Genomic DNA, 23,310 nt, shown 5'->3' on the forward strand with positions numbered 1-23,310 from the left:
TGGTGTCGTTGACCAGGATAGGGACTGGCGGAAGACAGCCAGGTCTAGGAGTCAGGGTAGGGGGTGAGCTCTACCAGAGACGTATGTGGGTTCTGGTACTTGTGGGGCGTCAGGACAGAGATTCACGGAGTGCCTGTCTTAGTCTGTTCGGGCTGCTATCACAAAACACCACTGACTGGATGGCTTATAAGCAAGAGAAATTTCTTTCTCAGGGTTCTGGAGGCTGGGAAGTCCAAGAGCAAAACCCCAGCATCTTTGGTGACTGGTGAGAGCTCACTTCCTGGGTCACAGACAGCCGTCTTCTTTGTCCTCACACAGTGGACGGGGCGGGAGCTCTCTGAGATCTCTTTCCTAAGGGCACTAATCCCATCATTGAGGGCCCCACCCCCATGAACTAAGCACCCCCAAAGGCCCCACCTCCAAATAGCATCACATTGGGGATTGGGTTTCAACATATGAATTCTGGAGGGCGGGGCACAGACTGTCAGTCGATAGCGGTGCCCATGAGCTCCGTGAAAGGTGTATGCTAGAGATATGGGGTGAGGAGCTATCAGAGTGAGGGGGCCACCCAGGCAGAGGACTAGAACCACATCTCGTCTGATGTCTGTACTTAAAGGGCCAGTGAAGGAAGAGGAATCTGAAAAGGGGCAGGAAGAGCTGTAGAGGAGGCTGGGGAGAGAATAGCAACTATCCCAGTAGGGGCGGTGTGAGCTCTGGAAAGACCGAGTACGTTCTGGCAAGCCCTCTTTTTGTTTTGGGGGAGGGGGTCATATGTGTGTAAGGATGAGAATTTTGCCCTCCCCTCCCCCTGCCCATGTGTCATTCAATGAGCTGGGCACCAGGGTAGCCATCCACGAGATGCTAAAGCGTTACTGGAAACACAAAGATATGGAAGCACGGTGGCTTTGATGAGCCCCTTAGGTGTGTGTGTGTTTGGGGCGGGGGGACGGGGAGACCTCCACCAAAAGGTGGGCTCGATGAGCCAGGGATAGTCACCAAGCACCTTTCTAAGGAGGCTGGATGCTTTTACTGTGGCCTTTGTGCTCCGGGAGCGGGACTTGGGGGGCAGGATGAGGGCTGAATTACTGGAGACAAAGAGGCGAGCCCGATCGTGGTCACCAGCTGTCACCCCCCACCCCCCCCACCCCATGCATGGCTCAGCTTCTCCTCCACACAAATGGTGAGCATATATTTAAAGAATATTGGTTTGAAGAGCCTCCAAATGTAAGGCTTCCCAGGGCACCAAAGTATGTTTCCTGCATAAATAAATGATTAGATAAACAATTGAATGAACAAATAAATATATTTATATAAATGTACCCTTTCATGTAAATGACCTACAATGCATTACCTTGTATTGTGCACACATTTCCACATCAAGATCTCTTAGCTTCTGGGACAGTACCTCCTCTGAATTTCCCTCCTCCTCCATTCTGTCTTCTTCGTCTCCTCCATAAGGGCCTCTCCCTCATCATACAGTAGAGTTTCTGGAGGCTACATCCAGTATTCTCGTCTCTCTTCTTTATACACCGTCTTCCAAGGTGCTCGCACCCACTTCCATGGCCTGAGACACTGGCAGGTGCGAGTGACTCCGCACATTTTAGATCTTCAGCCCGAAGATATCCCGAGCCCAGACTTGGATGTCTGTGTGCTTGACATCTGTGTACACGCCTCCCCTGACCCAAATGGATTTGCACTTTCTACCCTCGCTCTCATTCCCCACTTCAAGCCAGGGGCTGGAATACCTCTCTGGTTCAGCCTTTCCCTCCACTCACCCCACAGTCTAATTGATTGATGTGTCTGTTAATCCTTCCTCCAAAATCTGCCCACGTCGTCTCCTTCCCTGCATTCCACAGCCCCACCCTGGTTCCTGTCGCCATCCATCCGCTCTTCACAGGATCCTCCCCTGGAGTGCTGATGCTTATCGGCAGTTCAGTACAGAACACGCTGAACACATCTTTTTTGACCTGGTTCATATTGATAGAATTTTAACACTTCCGCTACCAAACGCTTGGGGACCACCATGTTCCCATTAATAAGTACGTAAGATTCAAAAGCTAGCAGTAACCTAGGTAGCTGTGCGTTTTCGTGATAGAGGCCATTTTATTTCGTGGAAGGCTCTGCCCTAGAGTGGAGCTGCACAAACTGTCGCGGTGGGTGCCGTGCTTAGAAGAAAGGCATTTGGGCCATCTGTCCTGGCAGTTCTTCTTTTTAGAGCCCCATCTTTGTGACTTGGGACCCTTCTGGCCCTTGACAATAGCGAGGACTAGCTCTCACACGTGGGTGGCCTGCCCTGTGTGGCTTCTTTTGTGGGAGACAGTGGACGGTTTTGCCGACTACGACTCCTTGATACAGAGGTTCATCCCAGAAGCTGATCTGGTCCTCAGGCTCGCTTCTCTCCTGCCCCCACATTTTCAGGCTGTCATCTGGCTTCTTAGGGTCAATGACATGTGGGAATTGCCAGTGAAACTTAATAATTAACAGCTGGGAAATAGAACATTTTAATTTTTAAGTAAACATTAATTTTTAATATTGCTGCTTTTTCTTCCCTCCCCCCTCCCGCTTGAAGGAATCTTCCCAGCCAAGCCACCAAACTGGACACTGCTTTTCTGACTCAGTCTTTCTAGAAGATGTGGACAGAGGGGGCGCACTGCTGTGAGCAGGCTGACCACCTGTTGGGACTGTGAGATTGTCCATGGGTAGGACGGGGCCTCACATCTCCCGTCACACTCAGCAGCGGGGCTGGTGTGCGCGGCAGGGGCTTAGGAGCTGTGCCGTGAGGCCTTGAGTGCCCTGGTCTGGACCTTCCTATAAATCAAATAGCTGAATATGCAGCTCCCTTCTCTTGTTCACCTCTGCCTACTTTCTTAACTTGTAAAACGGGGGTGAGGATGGCATCCACTTTATGAGGTGCATGTGAAGGTTACACGAGAGTGAAAGTCCAGCACGTAGCCCCCCGTGCATCATAAGTATTAGATAAGTACATCTGGTCAGCTGCTGCTATCCTTCCTTCCCCTTCCTTTTTTTTATTTTTAAACAACATTTTTTTATTGTTTATTTATTTATTTTTGAGAGAGAGAGACAGAGTGTGAAGAGTGGGGGAGGGATAGAGAGAGAGGGAGACACAGAACCTGAAGCAGGCTCCAGGCTCTGAGCTGTCAGCACAGAGCCTGACATGGGGCTCGAACCCACAAACTGTGAGATCATGACCTGAGCCGAAGTCAGATGCTTAACCGACTGAGCCGCCCAGGCACCCCATTGTTTGTTTCTTTGTTTGTTTTTTAATAATATTACCTGCTTACAACATGTCCAGCTCATACACAGTTGTAAGACTTAGCTAGTGGGCTTGGTCAGAACTACTAAAGTATCCTCAATGGGATAAAACTAAGGATGGCAATGAATGAGGCAGTGATACAGGGGAGAATTTAAGTTCAGAAACGTTGGTTATAGATGTACAAGTCGTGTGTGTGTGTGTGTGTGTGTGTGTGTGTGTGTGTGTGGTGTTTGTGGTTTGAAATCCTGCCATTCAACAAAGCGGGGGGTGGGAGGGTTATGTGACTAAAAGCATCACATTAGCTTCTAAAAATATAACAAAACAGAAGCTCATTATTTCTCATTGTACACTGGTAAAAATGCCAGAGTAGCTAAACCTTAGCTTAAAGTTAAGTGGAACCTCAGCTTAAAGTTAAAACCATGGCACACGTGGGTTTTACCCCCAGCTTCATCAGCACAGTGAGTAAACGTCCACAGAAGCAGCAATGTAGGGCAGAAGCTCAGAGCAGGGACTCCAGAGTTGGACCACCTGGGTTCCCACACCAGCTTTGCCCCTTACTAGCTGTGTGACTTTGGGCAAGTTCATTAGCCTCCCTGGGCTGCTCACGGATAAAATGGGGATCAGCATAGCACCTCTGGAGGGTGATGCCCTTAGCACGGTGCCTGGTCTCACAGGAAGTGCTCAGCGGATCTTAGTTACCAGCCGTAGCAGGCAGCTGTGGGACCTTGAACAAGCCTTGGTTTTCCTGCCTGGACAATGGACACACGTGGCAGGACTGTTGCGAGTACTAAATGAGAAAGTGTAGGTGAAGGTGCTTTCATGTTATGATCGAAGGAAACCAGGAAGAGCTGTTCTCGGCGCAGCGGGCACACGTGGGGTGCGAGGGCAGAGCTGAGGCTGCAGGTGCATGGGGGAGGGCCAGGACCGCAGCCTCAGAGTGCCCCCTCCCACCTCTGGGGGCCATTCAGCTGTGCAGGGAGAGGAAGGAGGCCAGAAGCAGGGCACAGGCCCCAGAAGGGAGGGACCACCATCTGTAGAATGAGAGGGAAATGCTTGGTGACAGATGGGACAGGAAAAGAGCTTCCTGAGTCTCTTTTCCACTCTGGGGCTGAAGCTGGGGCCAGATGGGGGTCGACCCAGCCTTGCCCAACCTGTGGAAAACCCAGCTCTGTGATGGGGTAGGTTTTGTTTTTGTTTTGTGACACCTCCCCGCCCTGCCCTGCGTGTAGGACTGGTGCGGGCGGGATGGGGGCGGTTCTCATCGGCTCCATCTGTTTGCTGACATCTCCCCGCCAGCGTCACCCGGGCCACATGCATGCAGCCCGCAGGGACCCAGCAGGGACCGGCCGGACTTTGCCCCAATCACTGGCCATCTCCCCTCCGTGGATGAAGTACAAGCAAATGCCTAAGGGGAACAGGCCCCTTCGCGCTGGGGATTGAGTCTCGTGACTGTGTTTCAGTCTCTGCCTCCCAGCAGGGGAAATGCAGCCACTTCCTGAGTGAATGGGGGTCAGAGCTGAGTCTGTGTCACCCCCCGCCCCCACCCCGCCACGGGGCCCCAGCGGCTACTCAGCCCTTCCGCGTGTCTACCCTCTGCAGCTGGTCAGTGTCCTGATGCTTGTGTTGCTTCCTGTGTTTGTACTGGTTTTGACGGGGACAGTCCCCATCAGGCATTCTGTGTGCAAAAAGCATGCGTTCCCTTCCTCCACTCACTCTCCTAGCAAAGAGGCAATGTGGTCTGGGCAGAGGGTCTGTTAGAGCCCCATGTTCTGGCCTTGGCCTTGGGGGTCCTCTGTGGAATCGCTTCTATTCTGGGTGACTCTGACTCCTTGTTTGTAAAATGGATGATAACATCAGAAATTCCTTTCCAGCAAAAGGCAAATTATCTTTCTCTCTTTTGGCTCCAATGTCACTCTCTCATTCTCCTGAGTCAAGAATTAGGGCCTTCTTAGGTGCAGATGGCACCCACAGGGATAAATGACACCCAATGATGCCACTGGTGGTTTAGGAAGGGGCTGGGAGATGGCAGAAGGGATCCAGAAGGAAGAAGAGAGCTAGGAAAGCAGCAAAAGGGGACAGAGAATGAGATGTACAGGTAAGACAAGGGCCCCCAAGGCAGCCCTCAGAGGCACCTGTCCTGAGAGCCTCCTGTCCCTTACTCAGAAGATCTGCCCCAGCAAATGTCACACCACCCAGCCAACTGCCTGGAGCTCAGTCCGGATCCAAGGACAATCTCAGCATATCATACCTGACCCCAGTTTCTCCTTGGACAGTCTCAGCCCCACCTTAGGAAAGCTGCCCTGACTCACGGGGCCCTATATTTTGTCACCAGGAAACGTCCAGATGTTGTGACAGTAACCGAATGGAAGGCGCCAGTCGTGTGGGAAGGCACTTACAACAAAGCCATCTTAGAAAATTATTACGCCAGACAGAAAATTACCGTGGGTTTGACGGTCTTTGCTGTTGGAAGGTAAGTGTCCCTGATAAAACTGACCTCCACTTTTTCTTGTTTCATTGTCCAAATGTTTGTGAGGGGACCCCTGGGCTTACAGAGCGGTTCCTGCTTTGTCTGAATTATTAGATGGGAGACTGTTACAACAGGAGCATTCTAGTCTTGTGTCTGCTGAGACCCCCAAAAGGCTAACAGAGCAAAACAACTAGGTGAGTCGACTCCTTCCCACCTCAAAGTGAGAGTCTCGGATGGCAGGTAAAAATATCCGCACACCCACGACGACCTCCTTCCTGACCTCCATGGCTTTCTCTGGAAGTTTCAAACATGGCAGTTGTCAGTCCAAACATGCGTCACTCTTTGTCCTACACTGTCAAGACCCAGGACTGAGGACTGGAGGCTTTACAGCAAGTTCTGGGTCCAGACTGACTCAAGCATAGTGGTTCTCCATATTGGAACATGGCTGACCGCTCCTTCCCTGGGTTCCTCAGGTCTTCTCGGCCCCGAGAGATTCAGCAAACCAGAACTTCATCTTCTAGAGGCTGGGGAGGTTCCTGTTTCAGATTCCATTTCCTTGTTTAGAACACCCCTTCCAAAGCTGCAATCAGTCTTACCTGAAATTAGTAGCCGTAATATTAGTTTTAAAATGTAACCCAGTTGACTCTTTTGGAGAGTTTCTGTGGGTGTTTTTCTCCCCAAAACATATGCCGGTGTTCAGTTTTTCTATTCCCCACCCCCTGCCGTGGGCCTTTCCTACGGTTCGTCTCCTGAAAACCACGTGGAAAGTTGAGCCCTTGGGCTGCACAAAGAAGGTCAAAGGCCTCGGGTGGTCTGAGCCCAGGTTCTGCCCACTCTGAAGACCTGAGGAAGAGCCCCATGAAGATCTGATGGTTCGCCTAAGACCTCCAACCCAGAGGCCCGAAATCACTGCTGTCACAATACTGCTTCGTCACCTGGGCGGCATCTCTAATAGGGATGGTGACTCTGGAGTTTTGACATTTTCCTCAGGAGAATCTGTACCCTTCTGAGTCAGGAGCCGATACTCAGCTCGTGGCACAAACGTTGTAGACTGATTCAATGCGGGCGTTCCCAAAAAGAACTGAATGCGGGCGTTCCCAAAAAGAACTGAATACTCTACAACGGCTTCACCGGCTTCACCGTCCAATTGCAACTCTGTTGAACCATGCATAAGGTGCATATCCTGGAAAGAGCCCTATTTGTAAATCGCATATCCTGGGGCAAACCCCGTGCTCTCCTCTCTGAGTTTGCCCTCCACAGCAATAAATCCTCACAAGAGTGGATTTGGACTTTTAGGAGGTGTGATGTTTGGTTTCTTTTCAAATAACAAAGCAGGAAGCCAACAGCAGTGTTTTAATCCCTAAACAATGTTAAACCTCCTGTGGCCCCTCCCTTACCCCAGGATTGTCTCCAAAGCTTCAGAGCACAATGGATTTTTCTTAAAGTTCCAGAATACCCAAGAATTTCCTGGCCACCAGCCACAGAGCCATGTTAAACTCCCTGTTTATACTGCTCAGATATCATCTTTCCATTTGAATAAATCAGTACTATAAACTCTTGGGCTTCTAGAGGTCAGCACTAAAAGCACACTTTATTTTGGAAGTAAAGAAAGGAAATCCAGGCAGCAACCGAAAAGCAAAACAAAGTACCGGTTATTACGGCTCATAAAACATCTTGATAGGCTGCTGGTATGATCAGCGAATTAAATTCAATCCACAATCACCGAGCTGAGCATGAGTCTGGGGTCTGCGTGAGTTGTGTTAGGCTCGCTGACTACTACATCTTCCTCCTCTCTACAATCTCCATGGCTTCCCAAGAGTGTGTAGCCTGAGTTACAGAAGACCCCAACACGACATGTCTTGAAGGAATACATACATTGCTAAAATGTCACCACCCACCCATTAGAATGGCCCCAATCCAAAATACCGACAATACCAAATGCTAGCGAGGATGTGGGGCGACAGAGACTCTCATTCAATACTGGTAGGAATGCAAAATGGAAGATGGTTAGGCAGATTCTTACAAAACTAAACATTGATCTCACCATGCCATCCAGCAACGGCACTCCTTGGTATTCAGCCAAAGGAGTTGGAAACTTATATCTACAAAAACAAAAAAAACAAAAAAAACACAAAAAAACAAACCCCAGAAAAAAAACCTATACACAGATGTTTACAGCAGCTTTATCCCTAATGGCCAAAACTTGAAGGCAACCAAGATATCCTTCAGCAGGTGAATGGCTAGATAAACTGTAACATCTAGAATATTATCAGTGCTAAAAAGAAATGAGCTATCAAGCCATGCAAAGACATGGAAGAATCTTAAATGCGTGTTGCTTAGTGACAGAAATGAATCTAAAGGGGCTGTATACTATATGGTTCCCACTCTATGACATTCTGGAAAAGGCAACATTTTGAAGACACTGAAAGATCAGCACTTGCCAGGGGTTGGACAGGGGCCAGGAGTGGATCAACGGGCAGCACCCAGGATTTTTAGGGCAGTGACAATACTGTGTATAATACCATACGTAGCGTAGCGATGGATACATGTCACTGTACGTTTGCCCAAATCCATAGAATGTACAACACCAAGAGTGAATCTTAATGTAAACCTTGGGGTAATAATGACATGTCCGTGGAGGCTCATGGGTTGCAAGGCAAGTGTCGCCCTGATGCTGGATATTGATAGTGGGGGGAGGGGTCACGGGAAGCCATGGGAGAGAGGGGCCAGGGGAGGTAAATGGGAACCCTCTGTGCTTTCAGCACAGTTTTGCTGTGAAACTAAAAATGCTCTAAGAGATAAAAAGTATTTTGAAAAACAAGGAAAAGGTAGTTAAACCAAGGTTAAAGCAGAGGTTGTTTGCTCTGGTGTTTAGATGAGTCTTTCGATGGTGGTGTTTGAACAATGGATTGGTGTTTGGGGTGACCAGTGGGAAGTTCACAGGGTGAATATGTAATATAGAGGGCTATCCATGTCCTGTAACCCATTCCCTGGGTCCCAGAGGAGGATAGAAGAATGGTGATAGTTAGGCTTAATACATCCCCAAAGGACCCAGATGTCACTCTTGCATCTGGTAGGGCAATAGCAACATTGGGTATAGTATGAGGGAGAAGTAGCGCCCCCTGCTGTTGGGCAGAGGATACCAATTTCCAGTTACAAGATGAGTAGGTTCCAGGGATCTAATGTATATCATGGTGATTTAGCTAGTAAAACTGTATTATACACTTAAAGGTGTTAAGAGAATGGATCTCAAACGTTCTCACCACAAAAAAGAGTTGATAGTTACGTGGCATGATGGGGGTATTAGCTAAAGCTATAGTGATAATCATTTCATAATATATAAGCATTCAGATCAACACTTTGTACACCTTAAACTTACACGTTATTCTATGTCAATTCTATCTCAGTAAAACTGGGGCAAAAATAACTAGCACCCACTTTGCCTGCCCACAGTCTGAACCAACTGATAAATAAGACAAAAGGCTAAGTAAGGTAGATGATCGTGAACATCACCTTCATTACAGGTAAAGCTGGTACTGGAGAAGGTGGCTTCTATTTGTGGACCCTAGGTCTCCTGATATTGAATCACGGAATCAGAAAGATTGGGTACCCAGGTTTCCAGGTGTGGAGTAGGGCCTGACCCACTAGGGCTCCCTTTAAGGCTCCGAGCTCTTAAGACCACAGGCTCTCCCCACCTGGCTGGCGGCAATTTCCAAGAGTGAGAGTGGTGGTGGCAGAGCCGCAGATGCCCTGTTGCTCTTCCAAATTCAGCAGGTAAGTCCCTCCTCTTCCCCAAAGTGGAGCGAATGAATGGTGGAAGGCAGCCAGGAATGTTACACTATCAGATGTGGAAAACACATGTCTAGGATGGAGGAAATCATTCCTCCCCTAAACTGTAAAACAAAACCAAAACCAGAAAAAGATGATTAGAATAGCACGCAGCCTCCTGCCCAAATCCCAGTGGTTAAGTTTGTCCCGTTCTCCTTTGTTTCAGATACATCGAGCATTACTTGGAGGAGTTCTTGATATCTGCTAATAGGTACTTCATGGTTGGCCACAAAGTCATATTTTACATCATGGTGGACGATGTCTCCAAGATACCCTTGATAGAGCTGGGTCCTCTGCGTTCCTTCAAAGTGTTTGAGATCCAGCCTGAGAAGAGGTGGCAGGACATCAGCATGATGCGCATGAAGATCATTGGGGAGCACATTGTGGCCCACATCCAGCACGAGGTGGACTTCCTCTTCTGCATGGATGTGGACCAGGTCTTCCAAGATAGCTTCGGAGTGGAGACCCTGGGCCAGTCGGTGGCTCAGCTCCAGGCCTGGTGGTACAAGGCAGATCCTGACGAGTTTACCTACGAGAGGCGGAAGGAATCCGCCGCATACATCCCGTTCGGGGAAGGGGATTTTTATTACCATGCGGCCATTTTTGGAGGCACGCCCACTCAGGTCCTAAACATCACCCAGGAGTGCTTCAAGGGAATCCTCCAGGACAAGAAAAATGACATAGAAGCCGAGTGGCATGATGAAAGCCACCTAAACAAGTATTTCCTTCTTAACAAACCCACTAAAATTTTATCTCCAGAATATTGTTGGGATTATCATATAGGCTTGCCTTCAGATATTAAGATTGTAAAAATATCTTGGCAGACGAAAGAGTATAATTTGGTGAGAAATAATATCTGACTTTAAATTGTGCCAGTAGGTTTCTGTATTTGAGAGAGTAGTGTTCTGGCTACTTCCTCAGAAAAGTAACACTTAATTTTAACTTCTAAACAATACTAACAACACGCCAATGGCTCTTCTTCCTGATAACTTTGAACCTTGCAGTATGGGAGGATGAAGCCTACAGTAATCAGATGTAAATTCCCAGGGATTTCTTATCTCTTCTGGGTTGGGGGGGGGTGGGGAATACTATCAACTGAACCAAACAACAACAACAACAAAATTGACACAGGCCAAAAAAAAAAAAAAAAAGCCAGAAACACTCTACCTGTGCTAGCGAATGTACTGGAGAAAAGATGCTAAGGGAAGTGTTTGGCAGCAAGATACAGTTGTGAGGGGGGTCATCCCCTTGACTTCAGTGTCTTTGCTGAGACAAGAACTCTGAGTAAAGGCGCGGTTACCTTGGCAATCCTCACATGGTTTCACTAGCAGACTGCTTCAGGCCATTTGCTATCCGTGTTCTCTTTCCATCAGGAAAATGTTGTTTGGCTTCTGTGGAGAAGACTGGTGGTGATTCCCAATGGACATCATGGTGGCGAATGTTTGGAGTCACAGGGAATCTGAAGGAGCCAGTGGTTGCTCAGCACGGAGTGAAAAGAGACTCAAAGTTGAGTTTGCCATGAAAAGGCAAAGAGAGTGGAAAAAGAGGAGGCTGATATCTGTGGGCCCCCTCAGAGGGATCAGCATTGGGCTGGTGCTTAAAGACAGCATGGGTCCGGGCGCTGAGTGGGGGGCAATGTGGATAGTCTCCGGCTTTCTTGGACCCACAAAGACCAGTGCAACGGGGACTTGACTGGAAGATGCTGCTTGTTTTGCCCAAGTCACACTCAGCCTGCCAGACTCTTGTGTTCAGTTCCTTGGCCGGAGAAGTGAGTGGTGCCAGAGAAGGCAAAGGCCCACGGTGGACTAAAGAGGCTTGCAAGGAGTTACATTTCCCAAAGTTGGGCTTCATGACAATAAGTCATCAACATGCCCTGTTGCCACCTGCTTTAACCCTCAGGGTCCCTCAGCCCATCATGCCCCAACCTGGAGGGCTGACATCCAGGAGCTGGACTGGATTGGGTAAGCCCTTGGGTCAAGTAACCTCTCGTTTTCCCCTGCCCTGTCTGCACTACTGAAGTGTGATGAGCAGATACATTTAATAAAATGAGCTAACTGATTTTATATCAAAAGCAGAAGGGATGGCAATGAGAGATTCAATCCTCATGAATGAATAGCTTAACACACAATACCCTTCTCTAAGAGAAGCTATGAAATCCTACATATTACTTCAAGTTCAGCAATTCAACGTACGGTTAGGAGGCAACATTTACATATGCAGGTATATTTATAGTTTGCTTGTGTTCTAGTTTTGGTCACTTGTTTCCATTTTTAAGTGATTTATTCGAAGAGCCACCGCACTGGCTTGGTGCTCAGCACAATGGGCTTTTTTGATAAAACGAAGCCTACATTTTTTTTCTACCATTTCACTGTGCCTCCTACTCTTCAGCCCTTGCCAGAAAATCTCACAACCCAGCAAAACAAAGCAAAACCACCACCACCAACAACAACAACAAAATCCTGAAGAAGTGGACTGTGTAAGAGAAAATGGAGACCACGTGTCCATTAGGACGCTGCCTCTCCAGAACTCAACTTTCCTGGGATCCATCCCTTCTGGAGTAGAGACAGTTAAGCATTTAAATCCTAAACCAAAGATATGATCTATCTTAAAAGATTAGGGAAGAGGGTTGATGTTTACTTTTGAGCGAATGTTGATATTTTTTTAATTCATTTAAATTTAAATCCCCAAACTCAAGATCTCATTGATAGTTATTCTTACATTAAAAAATAATAAAATTCACACTTCACAACTGAATAAATTATTTTCTCAGTAGATTCTGGTCTGTCTCAGTAGATTTATGGATTGGGCATTTTCTCCCAAAGATGTTCAGAATCGTCAATTATAATATTTTAAATTCTTAGACTCCTAAAAGTCCTGATATCCTCTTAAAAATGTGTTCACTTTTACAAAGATAGAACATGGTTGAGAGTCCCAAACTTTTAGAACAATAAGTGCTAATGGAGAGCTTTCCAAAGTGGTGCATTGAAATAATTAACGGTCAGTGAAAGAACTAGAAAGAAAAAGGCTTGCCCCTCAGCCCCAGGGCGGGGCGCCAGCGCAGAGGGAGAAAACACTATCATAACTACATCTGGGGATTATTAGTCCTGACCTCTGGGAATATATGTGGCCAAGGGGGTCCTGGGAAAAGGCTGGCTCTCAGGCAAAGTCAGGGAGGGTGTATTTGCAATAAATATAAAGATGAAAACAGACTGATGTAGTGTGGCACACGGGGATACAAGAGGGCACCATTCCCTCACTGGAGAGAATTATTTTCATTTTATACATGAGCAGAGTGATATTCAGCAAGGTTACCCACCCAGCTAGCAAATGACTGAGCTGAAGCTCAAACCAGAGAGGCAGACAAGGATAATTGTGTTAACGTCACATGCATGAAGGGCTGTGTGTGTTTCATATCGAGGAAAATGCAACTTTATTTTTTTTACATTTACTTATTAATTTTGAGAGAGAGAGCACAAGCGGGGGAAGAATGGAGAGAGAGAAGAGGAGAGAAAGAATCCCAAGTAGGCTCCACACTGTCAGCACCAGACCCCAACTAGGGGCTCAAACCCACAAACCATGAGACTATGACCTGAGCCGAAATCAATATTCACAGGCCTAACCGACTGAGCCGCTGAGGTGCCCCGGAAGATGCAACTGTATAGAAGTATCTTTTAAAGGGGCATTTTCCCAAAAGAATATTTTAAATATTAAGTGTGTAAGGGATACCTGGGTGGCTCAGTAGGTTAAGCTCAGGTCATGATCTCACGGTTCGTGCATTCGAACCCCACGTCGGGCTCTGTGCTGACAGCTCAGAGCCTGGAGCCTGCCTCAGATTCTGTGTCTCCCTCTCTCTCTGCCCCTCCCTCTCCCAAAATAAATAAACATTAAACATTTTTTAAATAAAAATAAAAATTAGGTGTGTCCCCAAGCCTGTTGTACTATTTCCCACTTTTTGTGCATGAAACCTCCCCCAAATGCATTAAATTAGTTAAAATGGATCATGTAAAAATAAATAAATAAAAGACTGTGATCATTCTTTTTAAAAAAATAAAACATTTTCCCTTTTTTATTTTATTTTGAGAGAGAGAGAGAGAGAACAAGCAGGGAAGGAGCAGAGAGAGAAGGAGAGAGAGAGAATTCCAAACAGGCTCCGCACAGTCAGTGCAGAGCCCATAGCAGGGCTCAGACTCACAAACAGTGAGAGCAGGACCCAAGCTGAAATCGAGTTGGATGTTTAACCAACTGAGCCACCCAGGCGCCCCTGTGGTGATCATTCTTACTTGACTTTGTGTGTCAGCCCTGCACACACTGAGCTGTTATGCCAAGGCAGTGCCTTGGAGGGCACGACTGGGCAGAGGGGCAGGTGGAAAGGACAGACATGCCCCCACCTTCCACTCCATCTATAACCGGGGGGTCACCTGCAGCTGGAAGGGGACAGGTTTCTTCAAGCCCTGAAGGGCCTCCCTTCTCTTACCCTTCTTGGAATGACACATCTTTGATTCTCCCAGACAAAGTCACCATGTGCTTTACTAAGAAGGGAGTCATAGTTATGACAGTACTGACAGTTATAAGTATTTATTAAATGTACTATTTGTTAAATGTGCCTTCCATAAATGAATAGCAGACCAACAGGGATGAAGTGTCATAGAAAGCCTGAATGTGTAACATACGAAGAATACTTTTTAAGGAGAGAAAGCGACGTGAGGATCCATTGGTCAAAGCTTCCCATCTGTAAGGGTACAGACTAGGATTCAAATTCAGGACTGTCTGACTCTAAAGCCTCTGCTCTTTCTACAGCTCCCATCTGTTTCCCTCACTCTCTCTTTCACATACGTCCGTGCAAACGTACATGCATGCACACACCTCCCCACACACACACATTTTAACCATCTTGTTTCTGAAATTGGAGGACACCAAAGGAATCACCACCAAAATCTCTCAATTCCTTTATGAGGCATTCAAGAGAAAGAATTCAGTAGACCAAAAACTCTTAGAATCTAGGTCTAAAGCCATCATAGAGCCACCCTGGAGAAGCAGACAAATGAAACTTGAGCAGTACAGAGCCCGGGGAAGCATGGAGAAAGGAAGGAGCAAACTGCATCAGAGGGGCTGACTCTGAATTGAGATTTGAAAGAAGAGAAGGGGGTGACTGAGAGGAGTGGAGCGGGAATGGAGCTCCAGGGGGAAGGGCAGCAGACGTGAGGCACAGAGGACTGCCAGGAGACCTTCACGGAGACGCACACAAATGGTGCCAGGGCCTTGGCACTGGATGAAATCACGGGCAGAGCCTGTGTGGAAAGCGGTGAAGACCATGTGAGCACTTTGGCTGGTTAACTATCCCACATATGCTTAGCACTTGTGGCTTTCTTTCTCCACTCCCAGCAATGCCTGGGCTCCTTAATGGAGTCCATGATTTCTATGGAGCCACGACTGAAGCAAGACAACCCATACTAAGCCCATCAGTGCTTCCCATCCCCTTGGTGGCAATGATTGATTCAGGGTGGGCAGGCGACCTAAATTGGTCCAATGAAAGAGAATCTCAGGTGCTCTTAGGAAATGAGTACACATGTTGTATTGGGAGCTTGACCACAGGGAGGTCAGAGTTAAGATGAAACGGACAGGAGGGCAGGAGGAACAGAGATGATGAAGGAAGTTCAGTCCTTGGTGACAACCCTGAGTCCCTGGCTCCAGCCTTACCTGAAGCCTGCACTCCTTGTGGGCTTTTCAAATGTGTGAGTCCCATTATTAAGTCAGTTGGAAATGGGCTTTCTCTTATAACTGAAGATATCCCCGTTGAGCCCTTCTAGAATTGCTAGTTCCTTAAAGGCAGATCCACAGTCTGCCTTTGCATCAGTTCTAGCCCTTATTATATCACCTACCTCAGAGGTGCTGTTTAATGCATATCTACTAAATGAATGAATGAATAAATGAATCATCACATCCACTCCCATCATGCCTAATAAGAAGTGATTGTTTTTAATTAAAACTTTAAATTTAATTTTATTTTTGATTTTTTCTTTAATGTTTATTTTTGAGAGAGAGATAGAGAATGAGGGGGGCAGGGGGAGAGGCAGAGAGAAAGGGAGACACAGAATCCAAAGCAGGCCCCAGGCTCCAAGCTGTCAGCACAGAGCTCAATGTGGGGGTTGAATTCACGAACTATGAGATCATGACCTGAGCTGAAGACAGACACTTAACTGACTGAGCCACCCAGGCGCCCCTCAACCAGGATGATTTTACAGCACCACCATCCCCCTACCCCCACCCCCCAGGGATGTTTGGCAATGTCTGAAGATATCCTTGGTTGTCACAACTTGGGGTGCTATTCATATTTAGTGTGTAGAGGCCAGGGATGCTACTAAACATCCTACAATGGACAGGACAGCACCTCCCCCTCAATAATTATCTGGCTCAAAATGTCAGTAGTGACAAGGTTGAGAAACCATGGTGTAAAATCTCCTTTGGACTTCATTAAGTAAGAAACACTGGGGAGTCAATATGCATAACACCCAATGGCCTGTATACTCTAGGAATAGTCCCTGATGGGTGTCAAGAGCCTTGAACTCACCTCTTCTTACTCCTATAACATTCACAGCTAAGACAGAAGTAGTTCCCTATACTGGACACTGGAGGGCAGGGATTTCCAAAGTTAACAGCCTGAGGCACTGCAGCCATTAAAAACATTCCTGGGGTGCCTGGGTAGCTCAGTCAGTTGAGCTTCCAAATCTAGGTTTTGGCTCAGGTCATAATCCTAGGTTATGGGATTTAGCTGCACGTGGAGCCCCACAATGAGCCCTGCATTGGGCTCCATGGAGCCTGCTTGGGATTCTCTTTCACCTTCTTTCTCTGCGCCTTCTCTGCTCACGTTCTCTCTCTCTCTCTCTCTCAAAATAAATAAACTTAAAAAAAGAACCCACATTCCTCTCTAGATCTGGTAAAGGCTGCACAATTATAGAAATAGATATGAATAAATGAAAATAGCTAGAAATATCTAAAGAATGTGGCTGTGAAAAATCAGCCAAAGTTAGAAGATAGTTTGACTGAACTGACTAACTGTTCAGAATAAAACATGGTTATGCTAGCTAGGTATTTTAGTGAAAAATATTTTGATTACAAGGAACAGACATCGCCCTGGAGCTGTCTAAATCTGAAAGGGAGATTAGGGGGAGGTTAGTTTCTGGTAGGGACAGTTCCACCAAATACAAGAAAGAGCTGATGATCAGACGGTCATATACTGAAGCTGGTGCACACCCACCAGCTTCCCAACTCCCTGTGTTGTGTTTTCACTGTGGGGGCTTGATATGTGCCCCAGTGGGCTTATTTACACCATGGGGGTCAGCAAACACTGCAAATCAGGGCTCTTGTTTCCTCTCCTTTCTTTTCCATTTTTTTTTTTTAAAGAGTTGTTTGTATAAAAATTGGCCAGCCCAGCACTATAGCCAGGCCATGAGCAATAGCCAGGGAAGTTCAAAGAGTTTCAACAGCTAAAAATCATGAACTTTCTCTGGGGGTCTGTCAATATGGCTTGGCCCCAACTATTTCCAGACTCTGGGTTTCTTCCTTTAAAACTTTAAATTCCTGAGATGCCTGGGTGGCTCAGTCGGTTGAGCGTCTGACTTTGGCGTGGGTCATGATCACCAGGTTCGTGGGTTCAAACCCCCTGCAGAGCCTGCTTTGGATCCTCTGTCCCCCTCTTTCTCTGCCCCTCTCCCACTCATGCTCGCTCTCTGTCTCTCTCTCTTTCTCAAAAATAAATAAAATATATTTTTTAAAAAGCCAACCTTTAAATTCCTGGAAAAGAAAGCCCAAACAGCACAGCATACAGGCATGCTCCCAGCAGCTGCGTTGTGGGGCAGGCTTACCAGAGGGTGGCTCACACTCTGGGGCAGTTCGAGAAGGACATATTGTGAGCTGGACAGATGGCTCTCCGAGCGTATCCCACATTCCACTTACAGCTGTCTAGCTGTCAATCACTTCTAAAACAGATATGAAAAATATCTAAAACATTCCCTGCTACCATGATCCAAAAAGGTTATGTACTGCCCTAGCACAGTCCCTCTTCTAATAGCAGACCGCAAAGTCCACGGATAACATCAGAAGGCCGGGCTTCTCAGAGTCTATGGACCCCAGGTCATAACTATTTCCCCTCTTTGGTTCTTTAGACAACCCACTGGACTATTCAGCGATCTGTAAAATAGGGGGTAAACAAAGCTCACACCCACATATGATAGAGTCAATGGTGAATCACAATGAGGGGAAAAGGAAAAATTATAGTAACACCTGTTTAAAAGCAGGAAATGATGGTTATTTGCTCCAGAGGCATTTTCCTATTCTGGAATTCAGTGGACCTCTGATCTAAGTTTTCCATTGAGGCTGCACAGTCTTCATCCATCATCCCATTCTACCTCAGATTCTTTGAACTACGTAAGGTATGATTGGTCCTAAGAGCCCAGAGGCAGGACAACTGGCCAGCAAGCTGGACCAGCTAGAGAGCTTTCTCTTGTCCCAGATCCCACTGAAGGTCACTGCTTTTATACTGGATACCCTCATGTGTGGGACACCTGCTTCCAAAACCCAAAGTAGCCCATAGGAGTTATGCCTCTCTCTTGGCTGTGGGGGCTATCAAGCCCTCGTTCTCAAACCTGGCTGCATCCTGGAATTACCTGGAAAACTGAGATTGATGCCTTGTTCCAACCCCAAAGATTCCTATTCAATTGGATGGGTGTTACAACTTAAAAAAACTTCCCAGGTAAAGATGCTTCTGGGAATATGGTGGACTAGGAAGCACCAGGAATCTGTCTCCCCACCTAGACAATAATTGCACTGGCAGAATCTGTTTGATGTAACCAGTTTGGAACTCTGGAGTCTACTGAAGGCTTGCAACTTCCAAGAGAGGGCTTGGATGGTAGATTAAGATTAATTTTGGTCAATTTCAGCTCTTAGCACAGTAGCAGCCACTTCTTCTCCACCCCCAGCCATGTGGCAGGCAGTTGTGCACGTTTCTGAAAGCTTACAGGAGCCAGAATGGGCTCTGATCACTAACTGCTGCTTAGGATCACAGAGATGCAGACAAAGAGGCAGGCAACTATTGTTGCACCTTCTGGCATTATTGCCAGCCCCTCCCCCTTCAGCTGAAGTGACAGCCAGGAGATTTAAAGGGCCAAACTCCTTTTCTCTCCTCATTTTTCTCTCTTCCTCTTTGGGGAGCCAGATATTAAAGACTAGGAGTCATTCTAGTCTTTAATAATGACTACATATATGGGAAAATTAGTATGTGATCATGCATGCCCAGAGAAATACTCAGAAAAGACCCAAAAGACCTTAAATTTACAACTTATGCTGACCCTTGGCACAGACAGCTTACAATAATAAAAAAAAAAAAAGCAAAAACAGTAAATGAAAATAGTAACAAAAAACAGCTAACCCTGGGGAAAGAGGAAAATCTTTCAGAGTTATCTCAATATTAGATTTAAATGTCCAGTTTCAAGAAAAAAATCACAAGGCATACAAGGAAACAGAAAAGTATGGCTCATTCAAAGGAATACATAAATAAACAGAAATTGTTCCTGAAAAAGGCCTGATGGCAGATATACTAGACAAAGACAATTGTCCAAGATGATCAGAGAATGAAAAGAAGATGTGGGAGAAGTAAAAAAAAAAAAAAAAGAAAAATGATGCATGAGCAAAATGGAAATAACAATAAAGAGAGAAAAAGCCTAAAGAATAATCAAAAAGAAATCCTAGAGCTGAAAACTACAATATCTGACATGAAATATTCACTAGAGGGATTTAAAGGCAGATTTGAGCAGGCAAAAGGAGAATCAGTGAGCTCGAAGATAGGACAATAAATACTATCAAGTTGAGGAATGGAAAGTAAAAAGATTGAAGAAAAGTGAACACAGGGTCAAAGAGACATGGGACGCCATCAAGCAGAGCAACAGACACATTGGGGGCATCCCAGAAGAAGCAGAAAGAGAGAATATATGAAAACATCTCAAGTTTGATGACAGAGATGAATATAAACATCCAAGTAGCTCAATCAGCTCCAAGTAAGATGAACTGAAAAAGACCCCACACTGAGACAAATTATAATCAAACTTTTGAAAAATTAAGATAAAGACAAAGAGGGGCGCCTGGGTGGCTTAGTCGGTTAAGTGTCCGACTTTCACTTAGGTCATGATCTCATGGTTCGTGGGTTCGAGCCCCGCGTCGGGCTCTGTGCTGACTGCCAGCTCAGAGCCTGGAGCCTGTTTCAGAGTCTGTGACTCCCTCTCTCTCTGACCCTCCCCTGCTCACGCTGTCTCTCTCTCTCTCCTAGAAATAAAAAAAAAAAAAAAAAAAAAAAAAGATAAAGACAAAGAGAATCTTGAAAACAGCAAGAGAGAAATGACTCATCACATACAAGGGATCCTCAATAAGATTACTGGCAGATTTCTCACCAGAGAAAGCCAGAAGAGAGTCTTGCAGAGTGAAATGAAAGGACATTAGATAGTAACTCAAAACTATATGGAAAAATAAAGATATCCATAAAAATAATTATTTGGGCAGGGCACCTGTTTGGCTCAGTTGGTTGAGAATCCAACTCCGGCTGAGGCCATGTACTCTCAGTTTGTGAGTTCAAGCCCCACATCAGGCTCTCTGCTGTCAGTGCAGAGCCCTCTTCAGATCCTGTGTCCCTCTCTCTCTCTGCCCGTCCCCTGCTAGTGCTCTCTCTTCTCTCTCAAAAATAAATAAACATTAAAAATACATACATTAAAAAAATTAAAAAATAGGGGTTCCTGGGTGGCTCAGTCAGTTAGGCAACCAACTTCAGCTCAGCTCATGATCTCATGTTTTTGTGGGGTCAAGCCCCACATCAGGCTCTGCACTGATAGTATGGAGCCTGCTTGGGATTCTCAATCTCACCGGCTCTCTCTGCCCCTCCCCCCCCAATAAATAATAAACAAACTTAAAAGAAATAAAATAAAACACATGGGTAATTATTAAAGCTAGTATTGTAACAACAGTGTATAATTCTAGTGTCTGTTTCCTATGTTACTTTAGAGACTGATACATTCTTTAAAATTACTAGTCTAAAGGCTAGTATCATTATAACTTTGGTTTGTAACTCCAAATTTTGTCTTCTACATAATTTAAGAGGCTAATGGACTTAAAAGAATTATTTGCGTAAGTTTTTTGGATACACCATGTAAAAAGATGTAATTTTGTGATATCAACAACCACGAGAGGTGGGGACTGAGGTGTGAAGGAACAGTTTTGGTATGTTATTGAAGTTAAGATGATATAAGTTGTAACTTGAGTGTTATAACTTCAGGAATTTAAATGTAATCTTCATAATAACCACAAAGAAAAAAGCTACAGAATATACACAAAAGGAAATGCAAAAAGAATTTAAATATTTCACTACCAAAGATAAACTAAACATAAAGAAGACACTAATGCAGAAAATAAAGAACAAGAAAAGTATAAGGCATATCAAAAACAAATCGCAAAATGACAGAAGTAAGCCTTCCTTACAGTAATTGCATAAAGGTTAAACCTTCATTCTTATGAAGTGGTTAGGATGCCCAAGGTCATGTGAAAACACCTACCTAAGTGACTAAATAATAAATTTATTTTATTTTATTTCTGTTCCCTTAAAAAAAATTCTTGTGTTGTTTCCCTGCTTATGCCTTCTTAATAGTAAGCCATCTCAAACACTTCCTGAAAGTAGATGGGCTTCAAAACAGGTTTTTATCATTATTATTCCAGTTCATGTCTCACCATCTTATTTGTTGAACCACAGGACACTGTTTCCCCTTTTTTCCCCCTCCTCCAGAAGGCCTCATCCTGGAAACACTATCATAATGAGAGAGTGTGGAAATTTCTGCATGTGGATGGCTAAGGTGGCTTCTGATTGCAGCGTAAATGTAAATGGATTTTCATTTCCTCTCTTTTTCACATAAGGTGATTAACAGTGATCTATCTTGCATTTCACTGACCCTTTCTTCTACTGTATACGATCCATTTGTAAGCCCATCCACTAACATCCTCATTTCAAATTAGCACTTTTAAAGCTCTAGAATGTCCATTTTTCTTAGATTTTTAAAAAAATGTTGATTTTTTTTTTAGGGAGGGAGTGCAAGCAGGGGAGCAACAGGGAGGGGGAACAGAGGATTCCATGTGGGTTTTGCGCTGACAGCAGGAAGCCCGACATAGGGCTTGATCCCACGAACCATGCAATCTTGACCTGAGCTGAAATCAAGAGTTGGACACTTAACTAACTGAGCTACCCAGGTGCCCCTAGCACTTTTAAATAGCTCCCATTTTTAAATAGCTTCCATTTCTTTGCTGAGACATTCCTATCTGTTCATTCATTTTAACCAAGTTTTTCATTAAATCCTCAAAAATCTTTATAGTAGTTGCTATACAGTCTGTGTTTATCACTTCCAATATCTGAGTTATATTGGGATGTCTTTCTCTTCACTATGGGCCACATATTCCTATTACTTTGCATGTCTACTAACTTTTCCAAAATGTATACCTAACATTACAGATGATATGTAGAGACTCTGGCTTTTCTTATTTTTCTCTGAACAGTGTTGATTTTTTTCTGGACAGGTAGTTAACTGGGCTGGACTCAAATTCCAAACTCCATTTATCCTGCAGGGGGCATAAGTGGAGATTGCTCCATTTCTGATGTTGCTATTTCCTGGGGAAACTGCAGTTTTTCCTCTTCATGGACAGTTTTGTTGTCATCCAGGATTTAAGTCAGAGGTTCTATGCAGATTTTAGGGTACGTCATTCTGTGTGTTCTTCTTTCTGGGATTTTCTTTATTACTTTTCCGCCTCCTCTACATCTACCAATTTCATCCTCTGACTCATCTTTCTCTGTGAGTTCTAGCTACCCAGCTCTGTGTAAATTGGGAGATAACCTCAAAGTGAAACCTGGATAAATGTAAATTTTACCCAATACATTTCTTTCCTCTCAGGGAGCAGCCTGGTTTTGGTCCATCTCTTTTGCCTTCAAATAGTTTTATTTAATTTTTATTTCATCTTCCCTTCTAGAAGCATTAGTCTGGTATAATTTATTTTCCTATGAGTCAAAACATTCTAATTTTGTATTAATTTAATTTCATTATCCTCTTTCATCACCCCCCTTTTTTCCTAAGATTAATGGAGATCAACAGAAAATTTCTAACATTAGGGGCATCTGGGTGGTTCAGTCTGTTAAACTGCTAACTTGATTTTGGTTCAGGTCATGATCTCATGGTTTATGGGTTCAAGTCCCTCATTAGGCTCTGTGCTGTCAGCACAGCTTAGGATTCTCTCTCTCCCTCTATCTCTCCCCTGTTCATGCTCTCTCTCCCTCTCAAAATAAATAAATAAACAAATAAGTAAACGTTCTAACATTAATACGGATTTTATTTCCTGAATGGATCATGTATGGTATGTATCATTTAGGTTACTATAAACCATTTGTGAGTAGTAATGGCTCATTAATTTCTTAATGGTGTCTTTTGATGAGCAAAAGCCTTCTAATTATAATGAAGTATGATTTATCATTGTTTTAGTTGTTGTCTGTTACCTTCTAAGAGACCTTTATCTATCCTCAAGTTAGAAAGATATCCTCCTATGTTTTTCTGTTAAAGTTTGTGGCTTTAGCTTTTATGCTTAGATCTATAATTCATTTTGAATTAACCTTTTGGTATGTATAAGATACACACAACATAGATGAGTTGCAAAACCATGAGTGGAAAAA

General features: G+C 45.1%; 1 protein-coding gene across 5 annotated transcripts in view; it reads left to right on the forward strand.

Moving 5' to 3' along the window:
- The window catches only part of GGTA1 (glycoprotein alpha-galactosyltransferase 1 (inactive)), a 56,862-nt gene extending 44,521 nt beyond the window's left edge, over positions 1-12,341 (forward strand). For all 5 annotated transcript variants that reach the window (XM_039234646.1, XM_039234647.1, XM_039234649.1 and 2 more), the window contains exons 7-8: positions 5,607-5,744; positions 9,736-12,341. In XM_039234646.1, coding sequence (XP_039090577.1) covers positions 5,607-5,744; positions 9,736-10,429 — 832 coding nt within the window. In that variant the 3' untranslated portion in view covers positions 10,430-12,341. The remainder of the gene's footprint in view (positions 1-5,606; positions 5,745-9,735) is intronic.
- Positions 12,342-23,310: the final 10,969 nt, after the last annotated feature.

The sequence above is a fragment of the Hyaena hyaena genome, unplaced genomic scaffold (genome assembly GCF_003009895.1).
Source record: "Hyaena hyaena isolate Hyena2069 unplaced genomic scaffold, ASM300989v1 scaffold_90, whole genome shotgun sequence".
In the NCBI taxonomy this organism is placed as follows: domain Eukaryota; kingdom Metazoa; phylum Chordata; class Mammalia; order Carnivora; family Hyaenidae; genus Hyaena; species Hyaena hyaena.